The sequence below is a fragment of the Megachile rotundata genome, chromosome 14 (assembly GCF_050947335.1).
Source record: "Megachile rotundata isolate GNS110a chromosome 14, iyMegRotu1, whole genome shotgun sequence".
NCBI classification, from domain to species: domain Eukaryota; kingdom Metazoa; phylum Arthropoda; class Insecta; order Hymenoptera; family Megachilidae; genus Megachile; species Megachile rotundata.
In genome coordinates, this window is record NC_134996.1 from 11,630,732 (window position 1) to 11,655,801 (window position 25,070).

The following is a 25,070-nucleotide window of genomic DNA, read 5'->3' on the forward strand; positions in this document are numbered from 1 at the left end:
AGGATTTGGGGAATTTGGAATTTGGGGAATTTGGAATTTGGGAAATGTGGAATTTGGGGAACTTGGAATTTGGGGAATTTGGAATTTGGGGAATCTGGAATTTGGGGAATCTGGAATTTGGGGAATTTGGAATTTGGGGAATCTGGAATTTGGGGAATCTGGAATTTGGGGAATTTAGAATTTGGGGAATTTGGAATTTGGGAAATGTGGAATTTGGGGAACTTGGAATTTGGGGAATTTGGAATTTGGGGAATCTGGAATTTGAGGAATCTGGAATTTGGGGAATTGAGAATTTGGGAAGAGTGGAATTTGGGGAATTTGGAATTGGGGGAATTTGGAATTTGGGGAATTTGGAATTTGGGGAATTTGGAATTTGGGGAATTTGGAATTGGGGGAATTTGGAATTGCGGGAATGTGGAATTTGGAAATTTACGGATTTGGGGAATTTGGAAATACGACAATTCTTAAATTCCAAGTTTAAGTGTCCAAATGAAAAAATTTAGAAAATTTCACAAAATGAAAACTAGGGAATTTCAGATCTACCCTACGACTTCCAGGAAATTATCAAGCCTACAAATCTACAAATCTACAAATCTAAAAATCTGCAAACCTTGCAATAAAAAAATTAGTAAATTCCCAATAAAAGATACAAGGCACATATATTCCGCATCCCCAAAAGGGAAACATTTGGTATAATTTCCCCAGAACACCTCCAGCCAGTTAGTCCCGTTAATTCCAATCCATTGCTTAATCTCGAACCCCACGTTCCTTTTTGTGTGGCGTTAAGCCGTTTGCTAGCCAATTCTGACCACAGTTCGTAAACGAGTAGACAAAGTCACACGATTTACAATCGCCCAACGAATATGGAAATTTTGCTCCCTTAAGCCGTAATTCCATGGGGGTGTAAATCCTGCTCGATCGTCACACAATATACTCTAATGCGGCATTATAACACGTCGAGAATGGGTTCACTGGTTATCTCAATTTGCAGCCAATTCTCGACCGTCGTTTATTTAGTCATCCTTTAATCTTTTTCTCATTTTACACCCTCGTTCTTTTTCTTATGTACTCTGTTAAATTATGTATGCTGTTCAATATCTTTTATGGTTTATAGAGTATAAATTATGGAGATTAAAATATCTTTGAAATATTTTTAAGGGAATTTATTAATTGAATTTTAAAGATGGGGTTGGAAAATTTGGGGTGAAGATGTAGCTTGGATAAAATTAAAAATATTCAGAATTTTAATTGTGACAATTTTTCTTGTTATAAAGAAATGGATTATTGTGAGCAACATGGTATTGAAATATTGTGATTAATGATTTATGAAGTGACATTGTAAACAACCACTTAATTGTTCAGATATTAGTCGTCATTATTGAAATATTATTACAAACCACCCATAATTGTTAGAATAATATTGCGACCCATTCTCTCCTCTCAAAATGTTATTACAACTCACCCTCCTTCGTTCAGAAAATATCATTACAACCCTTAATAAATTATTAAAATTTTATTATCATCTTACCATAGCTATTGAAGTATTACAACAATCCTTACTTATTAAAATGCTATTATGATCCTTGCATAGTGATTGAAGAATTATGACAAGCCCCTAATTATTATTACTATAATACTCACCCTCCAATAAGCTTCAATCTTAAACTTGGGTAATTTGGGAATTTAGGGATTTGGGGAATTTGGAATTTGGGGGAGTTGGAATTTGGGGAATTTGTAATTTGGGAAATTTGGAATTTGGGGGATTTGGAATTTGGGGGATTTGGAATTTGGGGGATTTGGAATTTGGGATATTTGGAATTTGGGGAATTTGAAATTTGGAGAATTTGGAATTTTGGATATTTGGAATTTGGGGAATTTGGAATTTGGGGAATTTGGAATTTGGGGAATTTGGAATTTGGGGAGAGTGGAATTTGGGGTATTTGGAATTTGGGGTATTTGGAATTTGGGGTATTTCGAATTTGGGGAATTTGAAATTTGGGATATTTGGAATTTGGGGAATTTGGAATTTAGAGAATTTGGAATTTGGGGAATTTGGAATTTGGGGAATTTGAAATTTGGAGTATTTGGAATTTGGGGAATTTGAAATTTGGAGAATTTGGAATTTGGGGAATTTGGAATTTGGGGAATTTGGAATTTGGGGAATTTGGAATTAGGGAAATTTAGAATTTGGGGGATTTGGAATTTGGGGTATTTGGAATTTGGAGAATTTGGAATTTGGGGAATTTGGAATTTGGAGAATTTGGAATTTGGGAAATTTGGAATTTGAGGAACCAAATTCCAAATTTAGACAACCTAACCCACAAAAATGATCAACCCCTTTCTCCAAAAATTTATAAAGACCTTGTACTTCATCTTGTGATTGTACCTTGTACTTCAATATGTTCTATACTAAAAAAGAATATAACATCGAATTTTCTAATTTCAGAGCGAGGAGTCGCTATCCTCAGAAGGTTCGGCCACCTCTGCTGGATCTTCGGGCACCACAGAAGATTCTGGCAGCGAGGTCGCCTGTGACATCACTCTGATCGAGAGGCTTATACGCTCTCATCCGATCTGGTTCCTTCCTGGCATCCAAAGGGCCGGTGCTTTCCACTTGTTGCAAGGCAAAGAGGAAGGGGTGAGTGCACTCCAACGAATCGATTAGGCGTAAGAAAATTGCGAGCATGGCCGGCTCTCTAACTTTTCTTTCTGGTAAGGGGCTTAAAAGCGTAGCCTCCTGGAAAATTCTCCGACACTTTCCGCTCTGGATTTTCTCACGCGATGATTTCACCTACCAAGACCCCGTTTTCAAATCATATTCCTTCACATAAAATATTCCTTCTTCCTAATAAAAAATTTGTTGGAACATCAAAGAGCAAAATTAGAGTTTGTTGCAATATTAATTTAATTATTAATATCGTTGATTTTATTCGCTGATTTTATTCGTTGATTTTATTCGCTGATTTTATTCGTTGATTTTATTCGCTGATTTTATTCGTTGATTTTATTTGTTGATTTTATTCCTTGATTTTATTCGCTGATTTTATTCATTGATTTTATTCGTTGATTTTATTCACTATTTTTATTCGTTGATTTTATTTGTTGTTTTTATTTGCTGATTTTATTCGTTGATTTTATTCGTTGATTTTATTCCTTGATTTTATTCCTTGATTTCATTCCTTGATTTTGTTCCTTGATTTTGTTCCTTGATTTTATTCCTTAATTTTATTCTTTGATTTTATTCCTCGATTTTAATCGTGGATTTTAATCGTCGATTTTAGTAATTGATTTGATGGTTCTGATTAAGTTCAGAGCCTGCTCAAGTGGATCTTGATCAATCTCCGTTGCAAAGACACTTGACCCGATCTCTGTCGTTACATCTTGTCTAAGTCTTTAATTTTTCATAAGCCTTTATCTTGATCTCGTTTTCGAGCCTTTCGATAAAGACTCTTGACCCTGCTACAGCCTTTATCTTCTTCACAGACCTGATTCCATCTTGATACTATTCGGAGAGGATCTTGACCCGGTTCTCCTGCACGAACCTCTCATCGATCTGCTTTAGAACCGACTTCTTGACACGCTACTCGAGCAATTCGAACGCTTTTGCTTTGTACATTTCTAGGAAAAACTGCCAACTCTCTTGCATTTTATTGAAATCAAAAGATTTTCAAGATGCACCCCGTATTTGGAGAATGGACAATTTGGATCAACTTCACTTATTAACACAACTAAATAAACTGTCCATTAAGTCACATTTGTAAAGTGACTTCATAAAGCTTCTTACTTAAAGTCCTCCTATTTTACTTCAACCTTGAACTTCATTTATTAACACAACTAAATAAACTGTCCATTAAGTCACATTTGTAATGTGCCTTCATAAAGCTTCTTACTTAAAGTCCTCCTATTTTACTTCAACCTTGAACTTCATTTATTAACACAACTAAATAAAATGCTCATTAAGTCACATTTGTAAAGTGACTTCATAAAGCTTCTTACTTAAAGTCCTCATATTTTACTTCAACCTTGAACTTCACTTATTAACACAACTAAATAAACTGTCCATTAAGTCACATTTGTAAAGTGACTTCATAAAGCTTCTTACTTAAAGTCCTCATATTTTACTTCAACCTTGAACTTCACTTATTAACACAACTAAGTAAAATGTCCATTAAGTCACATTTGTAATGTGCCTTCATAAAGCTTCTTACTTAAAGTCCTCATATTTTACTTCAACCTTGAACTTCATTTATTAACACAACTAAATAAACTGTCCATTAAGTCACATTTGTAAAGTGCCTTCATAAAGCTTCTTACTTAAAATCCTCATATTTTACTTCAACCTTGAACTTCACTTATTAACACAACTAAATAAACTGTTCATTAAGTCACATTTATAATATGACTTCATAAAGCTTCTTACTTAAAATCCTCATATTTCACTTCAACCTTGAACTTCACTTATTAACACAACTAAATAAAGTGTCCATTAAGTCACATTTGTAAAGTGACTTCATAAAGCTTTATACTTAAAATCCTCATATTTTACTTCAACCTTGAACTTCACTTATTAACACAACTAAATAAACTGTCCATTAAGTCACATTTGTAATGTGACTTCATAAAGCTTCTTACTTAAAGTCCTCATATTTTACTTCAACCTTAAACTTCACTTATTAACACAACTAAATAAACTGTCCATTAAGTCACATTTGTAATGTGACTTCATAAAGCCCTTACCTAAAGTCCTCACACACGCGAACCGTTAATGGTGTCTGTGACCCTTGAGAGCAATTTTGCGGAGACTTTCGTGATCGGGACATTTAGGGCACGCAGGGACAATTAGCCTTCGAATTACGCCATCACGACGATGCTATCGTTCACGGATGGCCGCCAGATCGAGCGTGGCCAAGGTATCTGCGAACTCATCGACCATTTGGCAAGCTGCAACCCCGGCTTAATATGCGGTAAATGCAAACGACGGACGGTGTCCCGACGAAATACGACTGCCTAAGCTTCTGGCGGCATTCCAGACCGCGATCTGGTTGGAAATACGCATAACAAGTGGCATTGTTAGCGTGGTTGCCTGGTAAAAGTCCTCCCTAAGTCGACCGTCTACGTTTTTCTGACGTTGCGAACGTTCGCGTGGGACGGTTTTGTACGAAACTGCGTTTATTTTTTGTGGAAGGAAGTTACTGTTAGGGTAGTTTCTTTTTGTAGAATTGTACGTAATCGGTTTTTGGTTTGATCTGATTAATTAATCTTGGTATGGAAATTTGCAATATAGGCTCATTTACGAAATTTGCAAAATTTAATGAAAATATGGAAGTTTGAGAATTTGGAGATGGAGGGTGTTTGGGAAGTTTGCAGTCTAATTAGGTTTCTACGCGTTAGATCACTACACGTTGGATCACTACACGTTGGGTTTCCACGCGTTAGATTACTATGCATTGAATAACTACACGTTGGATTTCTACGCGTTGAGTTTCTACGCGTTAGATTACTACACGTTGAGTTTCTACGCGTTGGGTTTCTACGCGTTGGATTACTACACGTTGGATAACTACACGTTGGGTTTCTACGCGTTAGATTACTACACGTTGGATAACTACACGTTGAGTTTCTACGCGTTGGGTTTCTATGCGTTGGATTACTACACGTTGAGTTTCTACGCGTTAGATTACTACACGTTGGATAACTACACGTTGGGTTTCCACGCGTTAGATTACTACACGTTGAATAACTACACGTTGGGTTTCTACGCGTTGGGTTTCTACGCGTTGGATTACTACGCATTGGATAACTACACGTTGGGTTTCTACGCGTTACATTACTACACGTTAGATAACTACACAGTAGACAACTACATGATAGGTTTCTATGCGTTAGACTATTACATGCTAGATAACTACACGTTAGGATTCTACGCGTTACATTACTACACATTAGATTATTACATGTCTGATAACTACATGCTGGATTACTACACGTTAGATTACTACATGTTAATCTGTTTTGGTATGAAAATTTACAACACATCTCATTTAGGAAATTAACAAAATTTAATGAAAATGTCAAAGTTTGAGAATTTTAAGACGTAGGATGTTCGAAAATTTTTCTGTCTGATTATTCACAAATGCACAAAGTTATATTTTTGCAATTTGATAATTCAAAAATGAAGGAAGTCTAAATTTTGCAATTTTAAGCATGAATCTAAAATTGCAAATACTGCAATAAATTTTGCATAATAAAAAAATGTTACAGTTGTATTTAAAATTAAAAAATTCTCATCCAAAAAAATGTCTCATCTCTCAGCATCCAACAATTCTAAACATCCCCAACCAATATTAAAAAAAATCATCCCCCATTCACACATCAGCGAACAAAAACACATCCCCGGTTTCGAAACATGCAACAATTTCAGCAGAAAATGCACAAGTCTGAGAATACCGACGTTTTGTTGGAGTACAGTGTATTTTTTCCGCGGAGCCAAGTGAAAGGGGTTGGAAGGGGGTTGCACGGAGCAGTGTAATCAGTAGAACGGCTGCGAACGAGCCGTGGCATTGTGGTGGCATTGTTTTCCCGCCGCTTCATTGTTTTCCAGCTTTGTTAATCGTCGCACACCCCCTTCAACCCCCTGGCAAATTGCACGGGCCGAAAAACAATGTCGTTCGCAATTACTTCTGCATAGACGAGACACTCACCCCTTCGCTGCGAAACGTGGATGGTGATTGCTCGAAACTCTGTGTTGCGTTCGTTTGAGGGTTGTATCGAGGCGGGGGTGGAATTCTATGAAAATCATGGTGGATACAGTGATCTTTGTTTTGGGGGTTGAAACGAAATTACTAGTGGCTTTAGTTTTACGGAGTAAAATATAGGAAAATGAAGAACTTTGTAACAGTACAATTTTTTATAATTTTTAAAATTCAAAAAGGAGCAATCTTCAAATTTAAAAATTTCTAAAAATAAATTTGTGAAAGTGAAACTTGTCAAAGTAAAAAATTTTTAAATTTATAAACTTGAATTGTGATACATGTATGAGTTTAAATATTTATGTATATGGTTTAAATAAAATATTATAATAAATAGCAATCTCAATTTGTTAGTTTACAAATCAAAATTTTTTGATAAACTTTCAAGTAATGTTTTTTAAATTTTCCAAATAAGTTTGAATATTTTAATTGAATTTATTTAATCTTTTTGCAGAACTTCGTGGTTCGACAATCGAGTCAGAGCGACACGATGGCCCTGTCGGTAAGACTGCCCCCCGGAAAAGGGCCATATATCGAACACTACCTGATCCAAGCCAACAAGGGGAAGTTGAGCTTGGAAACTAGCGAGAACAGGTTCGACAACATCCCCTCGTTAATCGCCCACTATTCTCAGTGCTGGTAAGTGCTTTCTATTAACTCGTACATCTCTTCCCGTTTACGTACATGTTCATGTTCCGTAATTACATTTTATTGGTTTAATAACGCTGGCCCATAAATCATTATGTGGAAATGTGTACAAGATTATAAGATACATAGGAAGTTCCACATTCTTTATTTTATACTGTACGAGGGTTAGAAGAAAATGATATCATCGTTCTTTGGAATTATAATTTGAGGAAGTTGCTTGTGAGTCATTGTATTTGCATATGATATGAAGATTTTGGGATGGGTGTTTGGTTAGGGTGAAACATTTTTCTTGGAGTTATTGATTTTTAGGGGAAATTGCTATTATGTTATTTTTAGAAATTTGGGAAAAATTAAATTTCGTAAAAATGGAAATATTTTAAATATTCTTATGAGGAGACTTATAAACTGAAATTACTATTATAATATTTTTATAAATTTGGGGAAAATTAAATTTTATAAAAATAGAAATATTTTAAATATTTTTATGATGAGACTTGTAAGCTAAAATATCCACCTGTTTAAATTATAAAAATTCTATATTGTGCACCTATTACAGTTATAAAAATTCTAAATTACTCACACCATAAAATTATAAAAATTTTAAATCATGCACACCATAAAGTTATAAAAATTCTAAACTATGCACCTGTTGAAATTATAAAAATTCTAAATTACTTACCCCATAAAATTATGCAAATTCTAAATTATCTACCTATTACTATTATAAAAATTGTAAATTACTCACCCCATGAAATTATGAAAATTCTAAATTATCCACCCTTTAAAAATTATCAAAATTCTAAATTATCCACCCCTTAAAATTATCAAAATTCTAAATTATCCACCCCTTAAAATTCTGAAAGTTCTAAATTATCCACCCCTTAATATTCTAAAAATTCTAAATTATCCACCCCTTAGCATTATCAAAATTCTAAATTATCCACCCCTTAAAATTATCAAAATCCTAAATTATCCACCCCTTACAATTCTAAAAATTCTAAATTATCCACCCCATAAAATTATCAAAATTCTAAATTATCCACTCCATAAAATTCTAAAAATTCTAAATTATCTACCCCTTAAAATTCTAAAAATTCTAAATTATCCACCCCTTAAAATTATCAAAATTCTAAATTATCCACCCCTTAAAATTCTAAAAATTCCAAATTATCCACCCCATAAAATTCTAAAAATTCTAAATTTTCCACCCCAAAAATTCCAAAAATTCTAAACTATGCCCCTCCCTAAAAAAATTCTAAACCATGCCTCCCCAAAAAATTCCAAATCTTCTAAACTCTACCCTCCCCACAAAATTCTAAAAATTACCCACCCCAAAAATTCCTAAAAATCCCAAACCCCCCAAATACCCAAAATCACTCACCCACCAAAATAACCAGAATCCCCCAGCCCTCCAAAAAATTGCTAAATCCGATTCGTCATAATTAGAGTCGAAAAAATGATAGATAACGTTATTTCAAGAATTATGAAGAGTGACGCCTTGATAATTAAGCCGACTACCGTGTACCGCGAGCAGGTGTCACGAAGATGAAGCTGAACGTTCCCTGTAGCTTAATTTATCAAACTTCTCCGTCACGGAAGTGACGTGGTACGATATAAACTCAGCGAGCCGACCGAGGTGAAAGTCGAGCGTTTAATCGTGGCGGGAGATAATTTAGGCGACGCTGGAAAGCGCGAACGCGCTATTAAGCCCCGGTTTTCGCGATAATCCGTGCTGTGTTGCGTTTTTTTCCGCGTTTAATGGGCTCGATTAATGATTCATGAGCGTTTCCGACCGTTTAACGTTTTACCGAACGCGTGACGTTATGGGCTACCGATAACCTGACTAGTTGATCCCGCCATTTTATGTTCCGTGTAACTGGAATGAGACGTTTAATGTTCGACATTAAATTCCGAATGCTTAATATTTTTATGTAGGATAGAATTGATCGGTTACGTGATTTAATGTTGGGATTATTCGGGGAAGATTCGTTTTATTGAAAGAGAAAGGACAGGAGCCAGGGAGAAGTCGAGCGTGAAGTTATTTGGTGTGCAGTTATAAGACGTGCTATTGTAACAATTCTATTGGATGAATTAATTTAATGTACAAGATAAATAATTTATTTGAGAAAGTAGAAATACAAACATGCACGGAGTTCATTTAAGAAGGAAGCTTTGGGGCGTGAATTTATTTGTTGTGCCACTATGAGACGTACAATTGTAACAATTCTATTAGTGTATTAGGTGAATAATTTATTATAGTTCAAGATGAATGTATGAAGTGAATAGTGCATTGATTTAATGTACGAGATAAATAATTTATTTGAGAAAATTTAAGTACAAACATCCATAGAGTTAATTTAAAAGGCAAGCATTGGGGCGTGAATTTATCTGTTGTGCTCCTATGAGACGTGCAACTATAACAATTCTATTAAATAAATTAGATGAATAATTTGCTATAGTTCAAGATGAAAATATGAACTGAATAGTGTGTTAATTTTATTAGCATGCAAGATGAATAATTTATTTGAGAAAGTTGAAATGCAAACGTCCATAGAGTTAATTTAAAAAGCACGCATTAGCACGTGAATTTATCTGTTGTGCTCCTATGAGACGTGCAACTATAACAATTCTATTAAATAAATTAGATGAATAATTTGCTATAGTTCAAGATGAAAATATGAACTGAATAGTGTGTTAATTTTATTAGCATGCAAGATGAATAATTTATTTGAGAAAGTTGAAATGCAAACATCCATAGATTTAATTTAAAAAGCACGCATTAGCACGTGAATTTATCTGTTGTGCTCCTATGAGACGTGCAACTATAACAATTCTATTAAATAAATTAGATGAATAATTTACTACAGTTCAAGATGAAAATATGAACTGAATAGTGTATTAATTTTATCAACATGCAAGATGAATAATTCATTTGAGAAAGTTGAAATGCAAACATCCACAGAGTTAATTAAAAAAAATTGAAATATGTATATAACAAAGTTATTATAATGAATAATAAATGTAACTATAATAACACATTAGATGTGTTGAAGTTATTTCAATGACAATTTAGTTAAAAATGAAATAGAAATTCTACGAGTTCCTCAGAAGTCTCACTTTCCTTCATGTTTTATTTTCACATTTATCTTCGTCACGGTGAGTAAATCAATGACTGTCTGACTAGTTTGTTTTCCCTTGAACGAACAGCGACGAATTGCCAGTTCAATTGACACTGCCAAGGGCGATGCGTGAAGCCAAGAATAGGCAGCAACTCTCCTCCCTGGCTCTTCTGGGTCAGGAATTCTGGAGATACCCGATGGCGAATCCGAAACCGCCTGAAAGCAGCAGTAGCAATACGTCCAGCTTAAGTAGTTTTCGTGGTGGTAAGTTTGTGAAGATGAAGCTATCACATGTGTGATTTTATAATATTTTTATTAATAGTAGATATTTTGGTTGTAGGTAACAATAATCTCAATAATAATAATAACAATAATGTTCATACACCGACGACGGAGAGTATTGTGCTGAATCTTGCACCGATATCGTCGCATGATACACGTAAGTAGTGTTTAAGTATTTAGAGAAATCTTGGGGATCTTGGAAGTTAGTGTGCAGGACTCCATTTGATGTGATCTAACTACACGTGGGCTAGGTTTACATGGTCCAACTGAAGGCAACCCACTTCCACATGAACCAAGTCGACGCATAGCAACTCCACAAGATCCAGCTCCACATGCTCCAACTGCACATGACCCAACTCCACACGATCCAACTCGACGCACCCCAACTCCACATGATCCAACTCCCCGCGATCCAACTCCACGCGATCCAACTCGACGCACCCCAACTCCACATGATCCAACTCCACGCGATCCAACTCGACGCACCCCAACTCCACATGACCCAACTCCACGCGATCCAACTCGACGCACCCCAACCCCACATGATCCGACTCCACGCGATCCAACTCCACATGATCCAACTCCACGCGATCCAACTCGACGCACCCCAACTCCACGCGATCCAACTCTACGCACCCCAACTCCACATGACCCAACTCCACGCGATCCAACTCGACGCACCCCAACTCCACATGATCCGACTCCACGCGATCCAACTCCACATGATCCAACTCCACGCGATCCAACTCGACGCACCCCAACTCCACATGACCCAACTCCACGCGATACAACTCGACGCACCCCAACTCCACATGATCCAACTCGACGCACCCGAATTCCACATGACCCAACTCCACGCGATCCAACTCTACGCACCCCAACTCCACATGACCCAACTCCACGCGATCCAACTCGACGCACCCCAACTCCACATGATCCAACTCCACGCGATCCAACTCCACGCACCCCAACTCCACATGACCCAACTCCACGCGATCCAATTCCACGCGATCCAACTCGACGCACCCGAACTCCACATAATCTAATTCCACATGACCTAACTCCACGCGATCCAACTCGACGCACCCCAACTCCACGCGTTCCAACTCGACGCACCCCAACTCCACGCGATCCAACTCAACGCACCCCAACTCCATATGACCCAAATCGACGCATCCCAAATCCACATGACTCAACTCCTATACCACATACTCCAATTCATCACTCCCTAAAATCCAACCCAAGATAATGGGTCACTGTCACCTTCCTCAGCATCTCCACATCCAAAGCCTTTCGTTTTCAAAGCCAAAACGTTTTCAAAGCGTAGAAACCCCATCCCAAAATTCCCCAATACCCAAGACCTCCACACTCCCTCAACTGTCCTCCCATCCATCACCATCAGAATAAAACGAGCACTCATCGAGTCCACAAGAACGTCCCACCCATCTCACCCACGCCGAAAATAATCGCCCTTATTTTCGTTCGCAGGAAGCTCGTCGCCAACGACGGTCGTCACGACGTTCGCGTCGTCGCTGCCTCGTCAGCCTCGGCCGACGCCGCCCAACACTCTGAACCTGACGACGTTCAACGAGCCTCTGGACGTGAAGAAAGAGAAGATCTCTCCTGCTGACAAGCTTTCGCAGAAGCTAATCTCTCCGAACCTGGTCCAGAGCGTTCGTTGCCCGTCGCCGGTGGTCCACAACGTGGAGAGCAACGTGTTGAGCCCTGTCCAGGACACCAGGATCAGTTTCGAGTCTAAGAACGCCGAGACGTCGAAGTCGACGGTGATTGAACTATCGAGGACCAGATTCTCCTCTGTCAGCACTTCCACGTCTAATTTCCATCAGAATGTGTCGACGTTTAACAATCTGTCGTGCACCACGTCGCCTGTGTTACCGGAGATTCGGAACATCATCGCGGAGAATCATTCGGTTGGACAGAATGTGAAGACTCCACCTCCTCCGCCTCCCAGGTGGGCCAAGCCGGGGATCGGGCAGACGCAGAATAATTTTATGGTGACCACCACGGTGACGTTCAATGTGAATCAGGCGAATGACGTCAGCAGCTCCCAGGTGAGTGCTGGAGGAGGGCTGATCGAGGATTAGCACCACCTGGATAGAATGATCACAATAGGTCTAGGGTCAATGTATCTGGAGAGCATTTGGAAGGTTGACACGTTAGGATGTTGAAATGTAGAGAGTCTGACTCATGCAAGTTTGCGATTGACTTAATGTGGACTTGCTGTCGTATGCTTATTGTGGATGATCAATAGAACAAGTCATCTTTTAGCAATGTTGTTATGGTTTCATATTTTGAGGGTACAGCTTACATCTACTATGTGGACACCCTGTATAGCTTGTTATATCTGTGCTGTCATATGTGGACCTATGCCAGGTCATCAGATGTTCTGATGATTCAAGACGCTGTAGTTTGCCACAGTTTGCTTCAGAACAAAATTCAGATAGCAACATAAATAGATGAAGACTCCTAGTACTTCACATAGACTAGACTAGATTCTATGATACTGAGTTAAGGATTAGGGTATCACTGAGTTACATGTGAACTAAAACTAGTACTCCTAAGCAGTTTGATATTAGTCAAGGTTTCTGTAAACTTGAGCAAGTGCCTCGCATCCAGATTTGACACTAACCAAATGTAGCTATACATTTGATATCTAATCCATCTGATAATCCATCTGTAATCCACCTAATTTCTGATTACAGCAGAATACTCCATCGGACCCAAACACGTCGCTGCTGAGTCCTCAAAGCGCTACCTCGAACAAGTCCCTGACCTCCAACTTCTCAGTGAAGTCCCCCCTGTCTCCAACAACCCCGGTCCTCTCGCCCCTCTCAAAGCTAGTCCCAAACACCGGAGCGAAGACTCCCAACGTCCTCTCTCCGACCACGCCATCGAGTACAAGCAAGTCGAAGCGGAGACGCGACCGGGAAGCCCGGAAGAACTCGCAGCACTACCAGGAATCGGACATCCTGGAGTCGTACTATCGTAGCTCACCGGGAGACAAGATTTCCGACTATGAAGACATCTGGAACACGACCGACCAGTCGAACCAGTCGACCTGGTCGCCAAACGACAAGCTAGCAAGGAACGACGGCCCAGCGAATCCTCAGGAGCGGCTGAGGAACTCGAACGACCGGCTGATGGTTCAGGAGAGACAGGTGAATCCGGCTGAGAGGAACTTCAACGAGCGATTGCCTACGAACGAGCAGCTGATCGTGAGGAACGACAGGATGATCGTCAGGAACGACAAGTCCATCGGCAACGAGAAACTGAGTTATAAGGAGATCACCAGCCCGGAGTTCAGCAGCTTCAAACCTGTCCAGGAGCCGAAGCCGACGGAACAGAGCAACGGGTCGCCGGAGGAGACGGGAATGGGAAGGAGACCTGATCTATTGTCACGAGTTTGTGAGTAGTTGACGCTAGCGGTGCATAGTTGGTGCTAGAATAGCAAGCTTATGGAGTATCAAGTTCATGTGGAACCATAAGTTGGTTAGTGTGGTGCTTTGTCCTAAAGCTGGAAAGTCTGATCATATATAATTTTTGGTTGAACTGTTTCACATGTTAGATTACTTGATCAGCAGCTGGTTAGATCAGCAGCTTGTCACTTAGTGCCTCATGTTCTTACCTCTTCATGTCCTGTGTTTATTTCATCATATTTTGTCTATTTGTACATGTCTGTCTCTTCATATTTTGTCTACTTCATGTACAAGTCTGTCCCTTCATATTTTGTCTACTTCATGTATATATCTGTCTCTTCATATTTTGTGTCTACTCTTCATATTCTGTCTCTACCTCATGTTCTGTCTTTACCTCATGTTCTGTATCTACTTCTTCATGTTCTACACACTCTGTGTTTACCTCTTGAGCAATTTGCAAAGTGACAAGATCTCAATGATCATTTTCTGCCTTTGTGACAAAATTACTGACCTAGTCAAGCTACCTAGTCCAACAGGTTTCTATAAATAGATAGCTTCTCTTCGGCATCTAAATTAGATCTAACACGAAGTTCTCATGCAAACAGGCAGTGCGAATTCCTTGAACAGTCCGAGCACAGTGACGCCTCCCAGAAACAAATTAGGCCTGATGCTGGCGAAATCAGAGAGCAACAGCCCACTGACACCGGAGTCCAAACAGGGTAGCCCGTTCTACGCGGAACCAGCGGACGCCATCGCACAGAGCGCGGCGATTATACCCAGAAGACGACCCAGGAACAATCCGGCGACGAATAAGTATCGACATAGCGAGCCAGGTTGGCTGCAGACACCGGTTGGCGGGAATCCTAATCAACTTCATCCGATCGACTGGGAGGAGACGGAGGAGGCTGAGGATAAGACGCCTTTGATCTCGTCCTCTGTAGACAACCTGGCCAAACGACTGAGCACCAAAGAGGTGAAGAAAATACCGAGGGCTAAGCCTGTGCAACCACCAAAGATCAGGACGAAGGTGTTCAATGATACCTCGTGGGCTGTGGACTCCAGCTGGGAGTTTATTGGTAATGAACTTACTAGTGTGACTCTGAAGAGGTTCACAAGCACTGTTTTGTCAGAATTAGTATTTCCTGATGAGTTTAGTCATGTAAGAGTCTTTTGGAACATTTGAAAGAGCTAGATATTTAATCCTCAGAGCTAGATACTTAAAGAGCTAGATAGTTAATTCTCAGAGTATTAGGTTCTTAAAGTAATCACATGCACACTTTGTCTCAAGGTCATTCATTGATGTGATATGATTGACGTTAGTTTGTTAGGCTCAGACAAGCTAGGTGACAGAGTAGAATGTGTACATATGTGGGAGATGTACATGTGAGAGATGGGTTACTGTTGTTCATTAGAGGAGCGTGCATTAAGCGAGCATGTAGTATATAGGTTACTGGATGAGTCTGGAATGTGGAATGCAATGATGTGTAAGGAGTGATGCATTGCTGATAAATTTCTGATTGATGTAGGCAACGAAGCAGACGACTGCGAGCCAGACTATGACTGTGATGCTGATTATGAGGGAGATAACGTGGCCAGGAAGTTTCCGGACGAGGAGTGCGACAGGGACGTTGTTGGGAACACTTTGACCGTTCAGAGTATCATCCTCCAACGGTGAGTTTGAGATTTGGTTCTTTTGTAGAGTGTAGGGATCTAAGAACATCTTTCACAATATAGGGATCCAAGGATCCAAGGATCCACTCCTCAGTATACAAATTTAAGAGTATAGGAATGTAATAGAAATACTAAAAATTTTTATGGAATTGTAATAAATAATAAATATTTAAAAATAGATAGAGTATGGAAAATAAGGATATAAGTGATTAGAAGTCTATAAATTATAATAATAAATATCTGAACTTACAAATGTCTGAAAAGGTTTAAATCTTATACCATCTGGTATGTTCATTGTTTGCAAACTTAATTAAAATGTTATATCAGTTTGTGAATGAGACACAAATATATTTTTGACCGATATAATGGTATTTGAGTGTAGAACAATTAATTTGTAAAGTAGAAAGTGATTTGGGAGCCCAATTATTAAAAATTATTATATTTATTTCATATTTTCGCGCGCTTTTTGGAAAAAGTACTACTAGCGCCATCTCTCCGGCGAACGGGGTGAACTACACACTTTTGAAACACCCCTTTCGTTAGTTCCTATTTCCGCCACCAGATGGCGATCAAATCGGTGTCCACCTAGCGGCGAAGGTGGGAACTAATGAAAGTGGTGTTTCAAAAGTGTGTAGTTCACCCTGTTCGCCGGAGAGATGGCGCTAGTAGTACTTTTTCCAAAAAGCGCGCGAAAATATGAATGTAAATAATAACTTTTAGTGAGGAGGCGTTCAAATCACTTTTAAATTTATAAATTAATTACTCTACAATCACCTATTGATTTTTTTATCCTCTTTACAGTTTAAATAACTACTATTCTTTATTTAGAAATTCATACTTGAATATAATTATTATAAAAAAAAGTGAAGACAAACTTATTGAGAATTTATTAGTTAATGAAATAATTATACTTACTCATATAATAATATACTGATGAAGAATGTTTGAAAGATGTTATATTTGATTTATAAAAAATTTATTTAAAGACTTATCAGTGTTTTATAATTAATTTTGCAGGTACCCAGAGTTATTGAAACCACCGGACACGTCGGAGTCGCTGTACAGCGACAGGAACTCCTCGTACGACAACGTGGAGAAGAGACACGAGAGGGAAGAAGCGAACGACACTAGGAAGGACCAAACTTACGATTCTTCCGAGTGGGAGACACCCTTGGAGACAGACGAAAGCGACGTGGAGAGGATGAAGAGGAACAAAAGCTTCAAGGAACGCCTCGATCCCCTTCTCTGTAAGTACCTCTTTCATTTTCTTTTTTGTTCAATATTAAACGTAGAGGCAAAATTAATATTATGCAAGCTTAATATTCTAGTCGTTATTATGCAAACTTAATATTCTAATCACTATTTTGCAAACTTAATATTCTAATCATTATTATGCAAATTATATTTTTTAATGGATGTTATTGTTCTACTAATTTTATTGTAATTTCTTGTTGCACTTGATGTTATGTTAATTTTATATTCTGATCAGTGTTATGTTAATTTAATATTGTAGCTAGTATTATGTCTGTATAATATTCTAACTTATTACATGTTTATTTAATATTTTAACTAATGTCATGTTTATTTAATATTCTAACTTATTATATGTTTATTTAATATTTTGTCTAATGTCATGTTTATTTAATATTCTAACTAATGTCATGTTTATTTAATATTCTAACTAATGTCATGTTTATTTAATATTCTAACTAATGTCATGTTTATTTAATATTCTAACTAATGTCATGTTTATTTGATATTCTAACTAATGTCATGTTTATTTAATATTCTAACTAATGTTATGTTTATTTAACATTCTAACTAATGTCATGTTTATTTAATATTCTAACTAATGTCATGTTTATTTAATATTCTAACTAATATTTCCTCATTTAATATTCTTCTCAATATTCCCAAATTTAATATTCATCTTCCACATTTAAATTCTTAAAAATCTTTAAGTAAACCAATATTTAACTTCAATTATTACAAAATGATTTACTACTATCTTCTAACTGTAGTTCCAGTCTTCATGTAGCGATAACTGAACTAATTTTTGATAAAATTACTACTTAATGAGTGTACGATGATTAAGGTCGTACACGTGGTCGTAATTGCGTAGAAGCACAGTAAAACTCAGTAGATAACTCAGTAGAATACGGTAAACTATCACAGACAAAAAGACTAGATGAAAAATTATGTAGATCACATAGTGACGTGGCACGACCTCGTTCGAGAGAATTGTTCGAACAAACACGGTCACGGTTTCTCTGCTCCTATTTCGACCGATTCTATCGTCCGACATGATCTGTTTGGAATTATGCTAATAAATATACTCTCGTTTCTTGTCTGCACTGAGTGATAGGAGGATCAAGCTTATCCTGAGTTTCCAGCTGATTTGATGCTTGATCGATGCATTTCAAGTGTGATTGATAGAAAATGAAATTATGAGTCTGATACTGTTTCAAGTAACTTTATAATATTTCTATCCTTGGGTTATTTTTTTAGAAAGGTAAAGAAAATTGTTTTAGGTGATTTATGCTTAATTTTTTATTTTAAATTTCATAATTTTCTTTTTATTTTGGGGTTGAATTTTAAGCTTAATTTTTTATATTAATTTTCATCATTTTTATTTTTATTTTGGGGTTGAATTTTAAGCTTAATTTTAATTTTAACTTGTATGGTTTCAATTTTAATTTTCATCTCAATTTTAACTTTCACAGTTACAATTTTAATCTTAATTTTACTTCTAACTTGTATAATTTCAATTTTAATTTTAGCTTGTATAATTTCAATTTTAATTTTCCTTTCAATATAAATATAAAAGAAGCAATGAACACTGGAACACTATAAGAAAATTTTCCACTGGTAATTTCCTGTCCCCAAAAATTGCAAGAAAACGATGGAATATTCCATAGACCGTAAGAGAGCAATAAAACAACCCCCGTAAAATTTTTGACCTGTCCCATGATACTTTCCCCATTATTAAATTTATACCCCAGGTAACTTCCGACGCCACGTTCGGACTTTCCCGTTAATTATTCTCGAAGGATGGTTTTCTTATTGTTCCATTTGCTCGCCTGTCGACAGTGGAAAAATCCAACGACGTTAAATAATTAAGGGTAGAAATTAAGTGCAACTTTTATATCCATTATCCCATGGAAAATTTCTTATAATTTTATTTCTTGTTTGACCTCTTGAAATTCTGTGTAATTTTAATATTTTATGAAGTCAACTTCGTAAAATTAAAATTGAAGTCATAAAGTTACATTTAATTTTTGTCAAAAAATAGAAGTAGAAGTTGAAGTAATAATTTGATTTAAAATTTCTCTAAAGTTCCATTAAACTTTCATTAAAATTTAACATTCATTAAAATATTTTAACGAGTTAAATATATTTAAAAATTTTTTACAAAATAAAAGTGTTGCAACTTTTAATTTGACGCCACTCGAGAAGTTTTAATTAAATGATAGCGCATTTATCACATTTATTTTCATTTACAAAAATAAAAAAAATATGCATCTCATCTTTCCAAAGTCTCAAAAATTATAAATTTTACAGAGCGTAAATTTAAAAATGTTAATATAAATGTTTCCTCTTTAATTTTAATTGACGAACAAGTGAGATATTCTGGTGTCACATTTTTGCAATAAATTTCCTTGAAAGCCAATAATATTTATTCGCCCAACGCAAGAAACCGTATCACCGTTAAAATTAACGCAAGAGGCTACAACAAACTCGTAATAAACAAATAATACTCATCGATCAGAACAGAAATCTTTTGTCTTATCGTAAGTGACGTATAAACGCAATGCGACGCGGAAATCATTTTATTATCTCATCATTCACGAAGCAAATTGAAGAATTTTCGACAAAGAAACAGAAACGTAAAATACGATAATGAAATCTTATTTTTTTGTGAAAGTTTTATTATTAAATTTCGAAGTTGTGATGTTGTTTGAAATTGTGAGACGGAAAGAACAGAAATTGAAGTATTTCCTCCGCCATTGCCGACGTACGTGATGTGAATGGTACACTGCCATTTTGCGGCGAGTTTTAAAAGAAGTGTTTCAGTTTCTTGATGAATTATGTCATGGTTCTAAAAACATTTCTTTTTGATGTCAGACAAAATTGTGGAAGTTAAATTATTCTTAAGAGACAAAGATTAAGATGAAACTAATTGTTATTTTTAATAGGAAAGTTGGGGATGTTGTTTATGATTGAAGTAGTGAAGGATTTAAACAAGCAACGTTAGATCAAGTGCTAGAAATTGTTCTTTTTAATAGCATGAAGAGTTGCAATGCTGTTTATGTTTATAGTAAAAAAGAAATTAAATAGACAAGATTAGTTCTTGTTAAAATTTTCTTTTAATAACATGTTCATGTTCAAAACACAAAAAGATTTAAATAAGTAAAATTAGTCTTTGTTAAAAATTGTTCTTTTTACTAACACAAGAAGATTAGATACAGCACTGTTTATTTTCAAAATAAAAAACAAATTAAAGAAGTGAAATGATTCTTCTTGAAAATTGTTTTTTCTCATAACTTGAACAGAGACTTCTTGCAACATAATTCATTTTCAAACTAACAAACTAAATTAAACAAGTAAAATAATTCTCCTTAAAAATTGTCTTTTTCAATAACAAAAACAGACTTGTCACAAAGTTATGAATGTAAACAGAAGTAAAAAAAGAAATTGAAGTAAAATTATTCTTCTTAAAAATTGTCTTTTCCCATAACATAAACAGAGTCTCATTGCAACATAATTCATCTTCAAACTAACAAAATAAATTAATCAAGTAAAATAATTCTCCTTAAAAATTGTCTTTTTCAATAACAAAAACAGCCTCGTCACAACATTATAAATATAAAAAATCAAAAAAAGAAATTGAAGTGAAATTATTCTTCTTAAAACTTGTCTTTTTTAATAAAACAAGAGCAGACTCGTCACAACATTAAGTATGCAGAAAAAGTAAAAAAAGAAATAAAGGAATTGAAATTGTTCCCGTAGAAAATTGTCCTCTCTAATAACGTAGGAAGGTTTAAATCGCGATGTACGGAAACAGAGGGCACTTAAGTTAATAGAAGTCGCAAACAAGTTGAAGAAACTTGTTCCCTCTTCCGGAATGCTCCCACGAATACGTAATACCATCTGGACCGTCTGCGAAGTTAGCAAGGTCTGCAGCCGCAACATCGAACCGATTGCTTTGTTCGTATCATCCACTTTTCATCGCGATGAGATCACGGGACACTGGGAAACAGAGACGCAAATGGTCGGAAATGAATGTCTCGAAATGAAGATTGCGAGAGTTCGTTTGGTTGCAGAGATTTTAGGGGATGAGGGAGAAGAATTTGGGGGGTTGGGAGTTTGGGAATTTTGGGATTATGGAGTTCTGGGGTTTTGGAATTTTTAGGATTTGGGGATTTGGGGATTTGGGGATTTAGGGATTTGGGGATTTAGGGATTTAGGGATTTAGGGATTTAGGGATTTAGGGATTTGGGAATTTGGAAATTTGGGAATTTGGGGTTTTAGGGATTTGGGGTTTTGGAGTTTGCAAATTTGGGATTTGGGGATTTGGAATTTTGGAATTTGCAAATTTGGAACTTGGGGATTTGGGGTTTTGGAGTTTGCAAATTTGGGATTTGGGGATTTGGTGTTTCGGGATTTTAGGGTTTCAAGGTTTTGAAATATTTGAATTTGCAAATTTGGCATTTGGGGATTTGGGGTTTTGGAATTTTGGAATTTGCAAATTTGGGACTTGGGGATTTGGGGTTTTGAGACTTTTGGAATTTGCAAATTTGGGACTTGGGGATTTGGGGTTTTGAGACTTTTGGAATTTGCAAATTTGGGACTTGGGGATTTGGGGATTTGGGGATTTGGGGATTTGGAGTTTTGGAATTTTGGGACTTCTGGAACTTGCAAATTTGGAATTTGTGAATTTGTGAATTTGTGAATTTGTGAATTTGTGAATTTGTGAATTTATGAATTTTTGAATTTGTGAATTTGTGAATTTGTGAATTTGTGAATTTGTGAATTTGTGAATTTCTGAATTTGTGAATTTGTGAATTTGTGAATTTGTGAATTTGTGAATTTGTGAATTTGAGAATTTCAATATATAAAAATTTAGAAATTAAAAAACTTAACCTCAACTCTCCCCCCTAAAATTTCCCAAAATTCCCAGGACCCTTGTCCCAAGCTCCCTAAGACCCTTTCCAACCATCTTACAAGCAATAGAGTTGTAGAAAAACCCAAACCTTGCCCCGGTCAGAAAATTGCCCACAATTGCGGGCATCGCCCCTCTACGATACTGCGGAGTATGGAACGATAGCTCTACCTTTCACGATAACGCGTTCGAGGATTTATTTAGTGTCAGACAATCGGTCGTCGGTGAAGCTTCGTGCTGAGGCTTCTTCTAATAAGCCTCGTGTCTTCGTTGCATTAAAAAGCTTCGATTTTTATTCGATGAAACGGTTCTCGTGTTAAGATTGATTCTCGGTCGAAAACTTTGACAACTGAGTTGAAGAAAACAGTTAACTTTGTGAAGAAGTGATTTTTGTAATAATTTTCTGGTGGAAAATTAGACTTGTTTAAAATGAGACTTAATTGACAATTGATTAAGAGATAAGACTTGATTGACAGTTTTATTTCATTTCTAAATTCTTGAATTTTTTCTTTGATCTAAGAAGAGTGATTTTGGATAATTTTGAGTGCAGTTGAAGAAAAGGAAAATTGCAAACAATTTTAAGTGCATCAGTAAAGAGAAGAAAAATTCTCGGTTTCTTTCCTGGTTTCTCAAAAAATAAATTTGGGTTATCAAAATAATTTGATAATTGAGGTTTAAATAAATTTTGTGTTTAATTGAAGAGAAATAGAAAAGAACAGTATTGAACAAATTCAAATAATAAAAAGTTCTAACAAGTTTGTTTTTATTTACTGAACTATTAAAAAGAAGTAACGACAGACGTTCTAATAAATTATTCATGAAATCACGTGAAGAAACTCCGTGTTTGACAGGTGATAATCCTAAACACGCTCCTGTCTGTTGCAAAGCGAACGACTTTAAGAAAGATGGGAGAAAAAACAAAGAAGACAAGAAGAGAAATCGTCGAAAACAGAAATTAAAGACGTTTTAAGTTAGTTATCTGTAGAAGTTCTAGTTGAATCTCATTTATTTAAAAAAAATCTTTCTTCAATTAACTGTTTTTAAAAAATAATCTTTCTTCAATGAATATCTTCGATCAATAACTAAAGAGAATATAATAATCTCGTCTTCGAGGACTACGAGTGCAATCAGCAACCCTGAAACTATAGTAATCGCGACTTTATCAATTCAAGTTGCTAGCATTATCAAATACACATGATTCAGGGTTAACTAGTAATAGTAGTAGATCGGCTTATTGAGTAACTTTAGACTTGCGATCATTTTGAAGCTTCGACATTTTTATATTCCGGAGTTTGCAAATTTTTATATATTCCAAACTTGTAGGTCCTCAAATTCTATATTTCCAAATTCTCAAATTTTTAAATTTTCCAAATTCTCACGCTTCCAAATTCTAAACTTTCCAAACTCTCAATCCCCCAAATTTCCAAATTTCTCAAATTCTAAATTTCCCAAACTCTCACGCCTCCAAATTCTAAATTTCCCAAACTCGCAATCCCCCAAATTCCCAAATTTCCCAAATTCTAAAACCCCCAAATTCTAAATTTCCCAAATTCTCACGCCCCCAAATTCTAAATTTCCCAAACTCTCACGCCCCCAAATCCTAAATTTCCCAAACTCTCAATCCCCCAAATTCTAAATTTCCTAAATTCTCAACCCCCCAAATTCTAAATTTCCCAAACTCTCAACCCCCCAAATTCTAAATTTCCCAAACTCTCGAGCCCCCAAATTCTAAATTTCTCAAACTCTCAAATCCCCAAATTTCCTAAATCTCCAAACTCCCAAACTTCCAAATCCCCAAATTCCAAAATTTCCCATTCTCCAATCCTTGAAATCCACACCGGCTAAATTCCCTAAGCCTCCAAATTTCAAAGACGTAAAACATCCGCGAATATTCCATAAGAACAAAAGATCGCATTTTAGCGCGAAATAAGAAGGGTTGTTATATCGGCACCGTAACATTCCACGGTCGAGATAACTCGCCTCTTAAAGAAGTCCGCGATTCCGTCCTGGGTCAGCATCGTCGATAAATTGTACGCGAAATTCAGTGGGACGATAAGCTTGTTCGACAACGAGCATTCTTCAAGCAGCTCGTGTGGAGATAAGGATGAACGATCTTTAGCCCCGATTAAAGAAGTTCTTCGAAAGAAAAGACATACTTCCGGTTGATGCTCGGAGAAATGTCAATGAACTGGGAAATCTTTTGAGAAAGAGATTTTATCGACTTTTATGGATATTCTTTGAACTTTAATGATTTCTTACTACTATTAAATTTAATAATATATTTATTGATGTATTTACTGATGTATTATGCTATATGAAAATTAGATGTGGTTTGTACAATTTCATGTACTGGTATATTTTCGTAAATTGGTAAATTAATAAGTTTGCAAAGCTTGAGAAATTTTTTGAAGAAAGAATGAGATAGAAAATATAATTGGGAGAAAGGTGAAGAAAGATTTATTGAAGATTCCTTGTTGAAGAAAGATTCATTGAAGACTTCTTGTCGAAGAAAGATTTATAGAAAATATCATTTGGAAGTTCATTTCGAAAATTAAAAATTATTTTTAAACGTCTTTAATCATCTCTGAAATTTCGAATGATGTCTTTGAAAATTTGAAAACTCCTCAAAACCACAATCGTTAAATTATAAATTTAAAAATTGAAGAATTCGAAAAGTGAAGTTTAATAAAAAAGAAGAATAACTCATATACTTAATTATTACTATAATTGTAAATATATAATTGATAGCCCAAAGAGAAGAAATTATTTCAAAATTGAAAACTCTATAAGAAACAGAATAACCGAAATAATTAATAAAAAAGTCGTAAAGAAGAAAATATCCATGTTGTGAACAGTATTACAGCTAAAAGCTGATTTAATCGACGCTGGAAAGTATTTAATATCGAGAGGTTGTTAAAAGTTTGAGCAAAATGATTAATTGTTCGGTGGAAACGAATTGTGAGCGGCAGAGTTTGTCGCTGAAGACTAGGGGGTTGTTTCG

At 36.1% G+C, this 25,070-nt stretch overlaps 1 protein-coding gene across 13 annotated transcripts in view; it reads left to right on the forward strand.

Annotated features, from left to right (window-relative positions):
* Positions 1-25,070, forward strand: part of spri (Src homology 2 domain-containing protein sprint) — a 225,163-nt gene that overhangs the window by 192,612 nt on the left and 7,481 nt on the right. For 11 of the 13 annotated variants that reach the window (XM_012294180.2, XM_076539436.1, XM_012294189.2 and 8 more), the window contains 9 exons: positions 2,447-2,638; positions 7,204-7,388; positions 10,605-10,780; positions 10,857-10,955; positions 12,287-12,870; positions 13,522-14,224; positions 14,841-15,311; positions 15,762-15,906; positions 16,924-17,153. In XM_012294180.2, the coding sequence (XP_012149570.1) occupies positions 2,447-2,638; positions 7,204-7,388; positions 10,605-10,780; positions 10,857-10,955; positions 12,287-12,870; positions 13,522-14,224; positions 14,841-15,311; positions 15,762-15,906; positions 16,924-17,153 (2,785 nt within the window). The remainder of the gene's footprint in view (positions 1-2,446; positions 2,639-7,203; positions 7,389-10,604; positions 10,781-10,856; positions 10,956-12,286; positions 12,871-13,521; positions 14,225-14,840; positions 15,312-15,761; positions 15,907-16,923; positions 17,154-25,070) is intronic. The other 2 variants (XM_076539432.1, XM_076539437.1) reach the window with 1 other exon arrangement.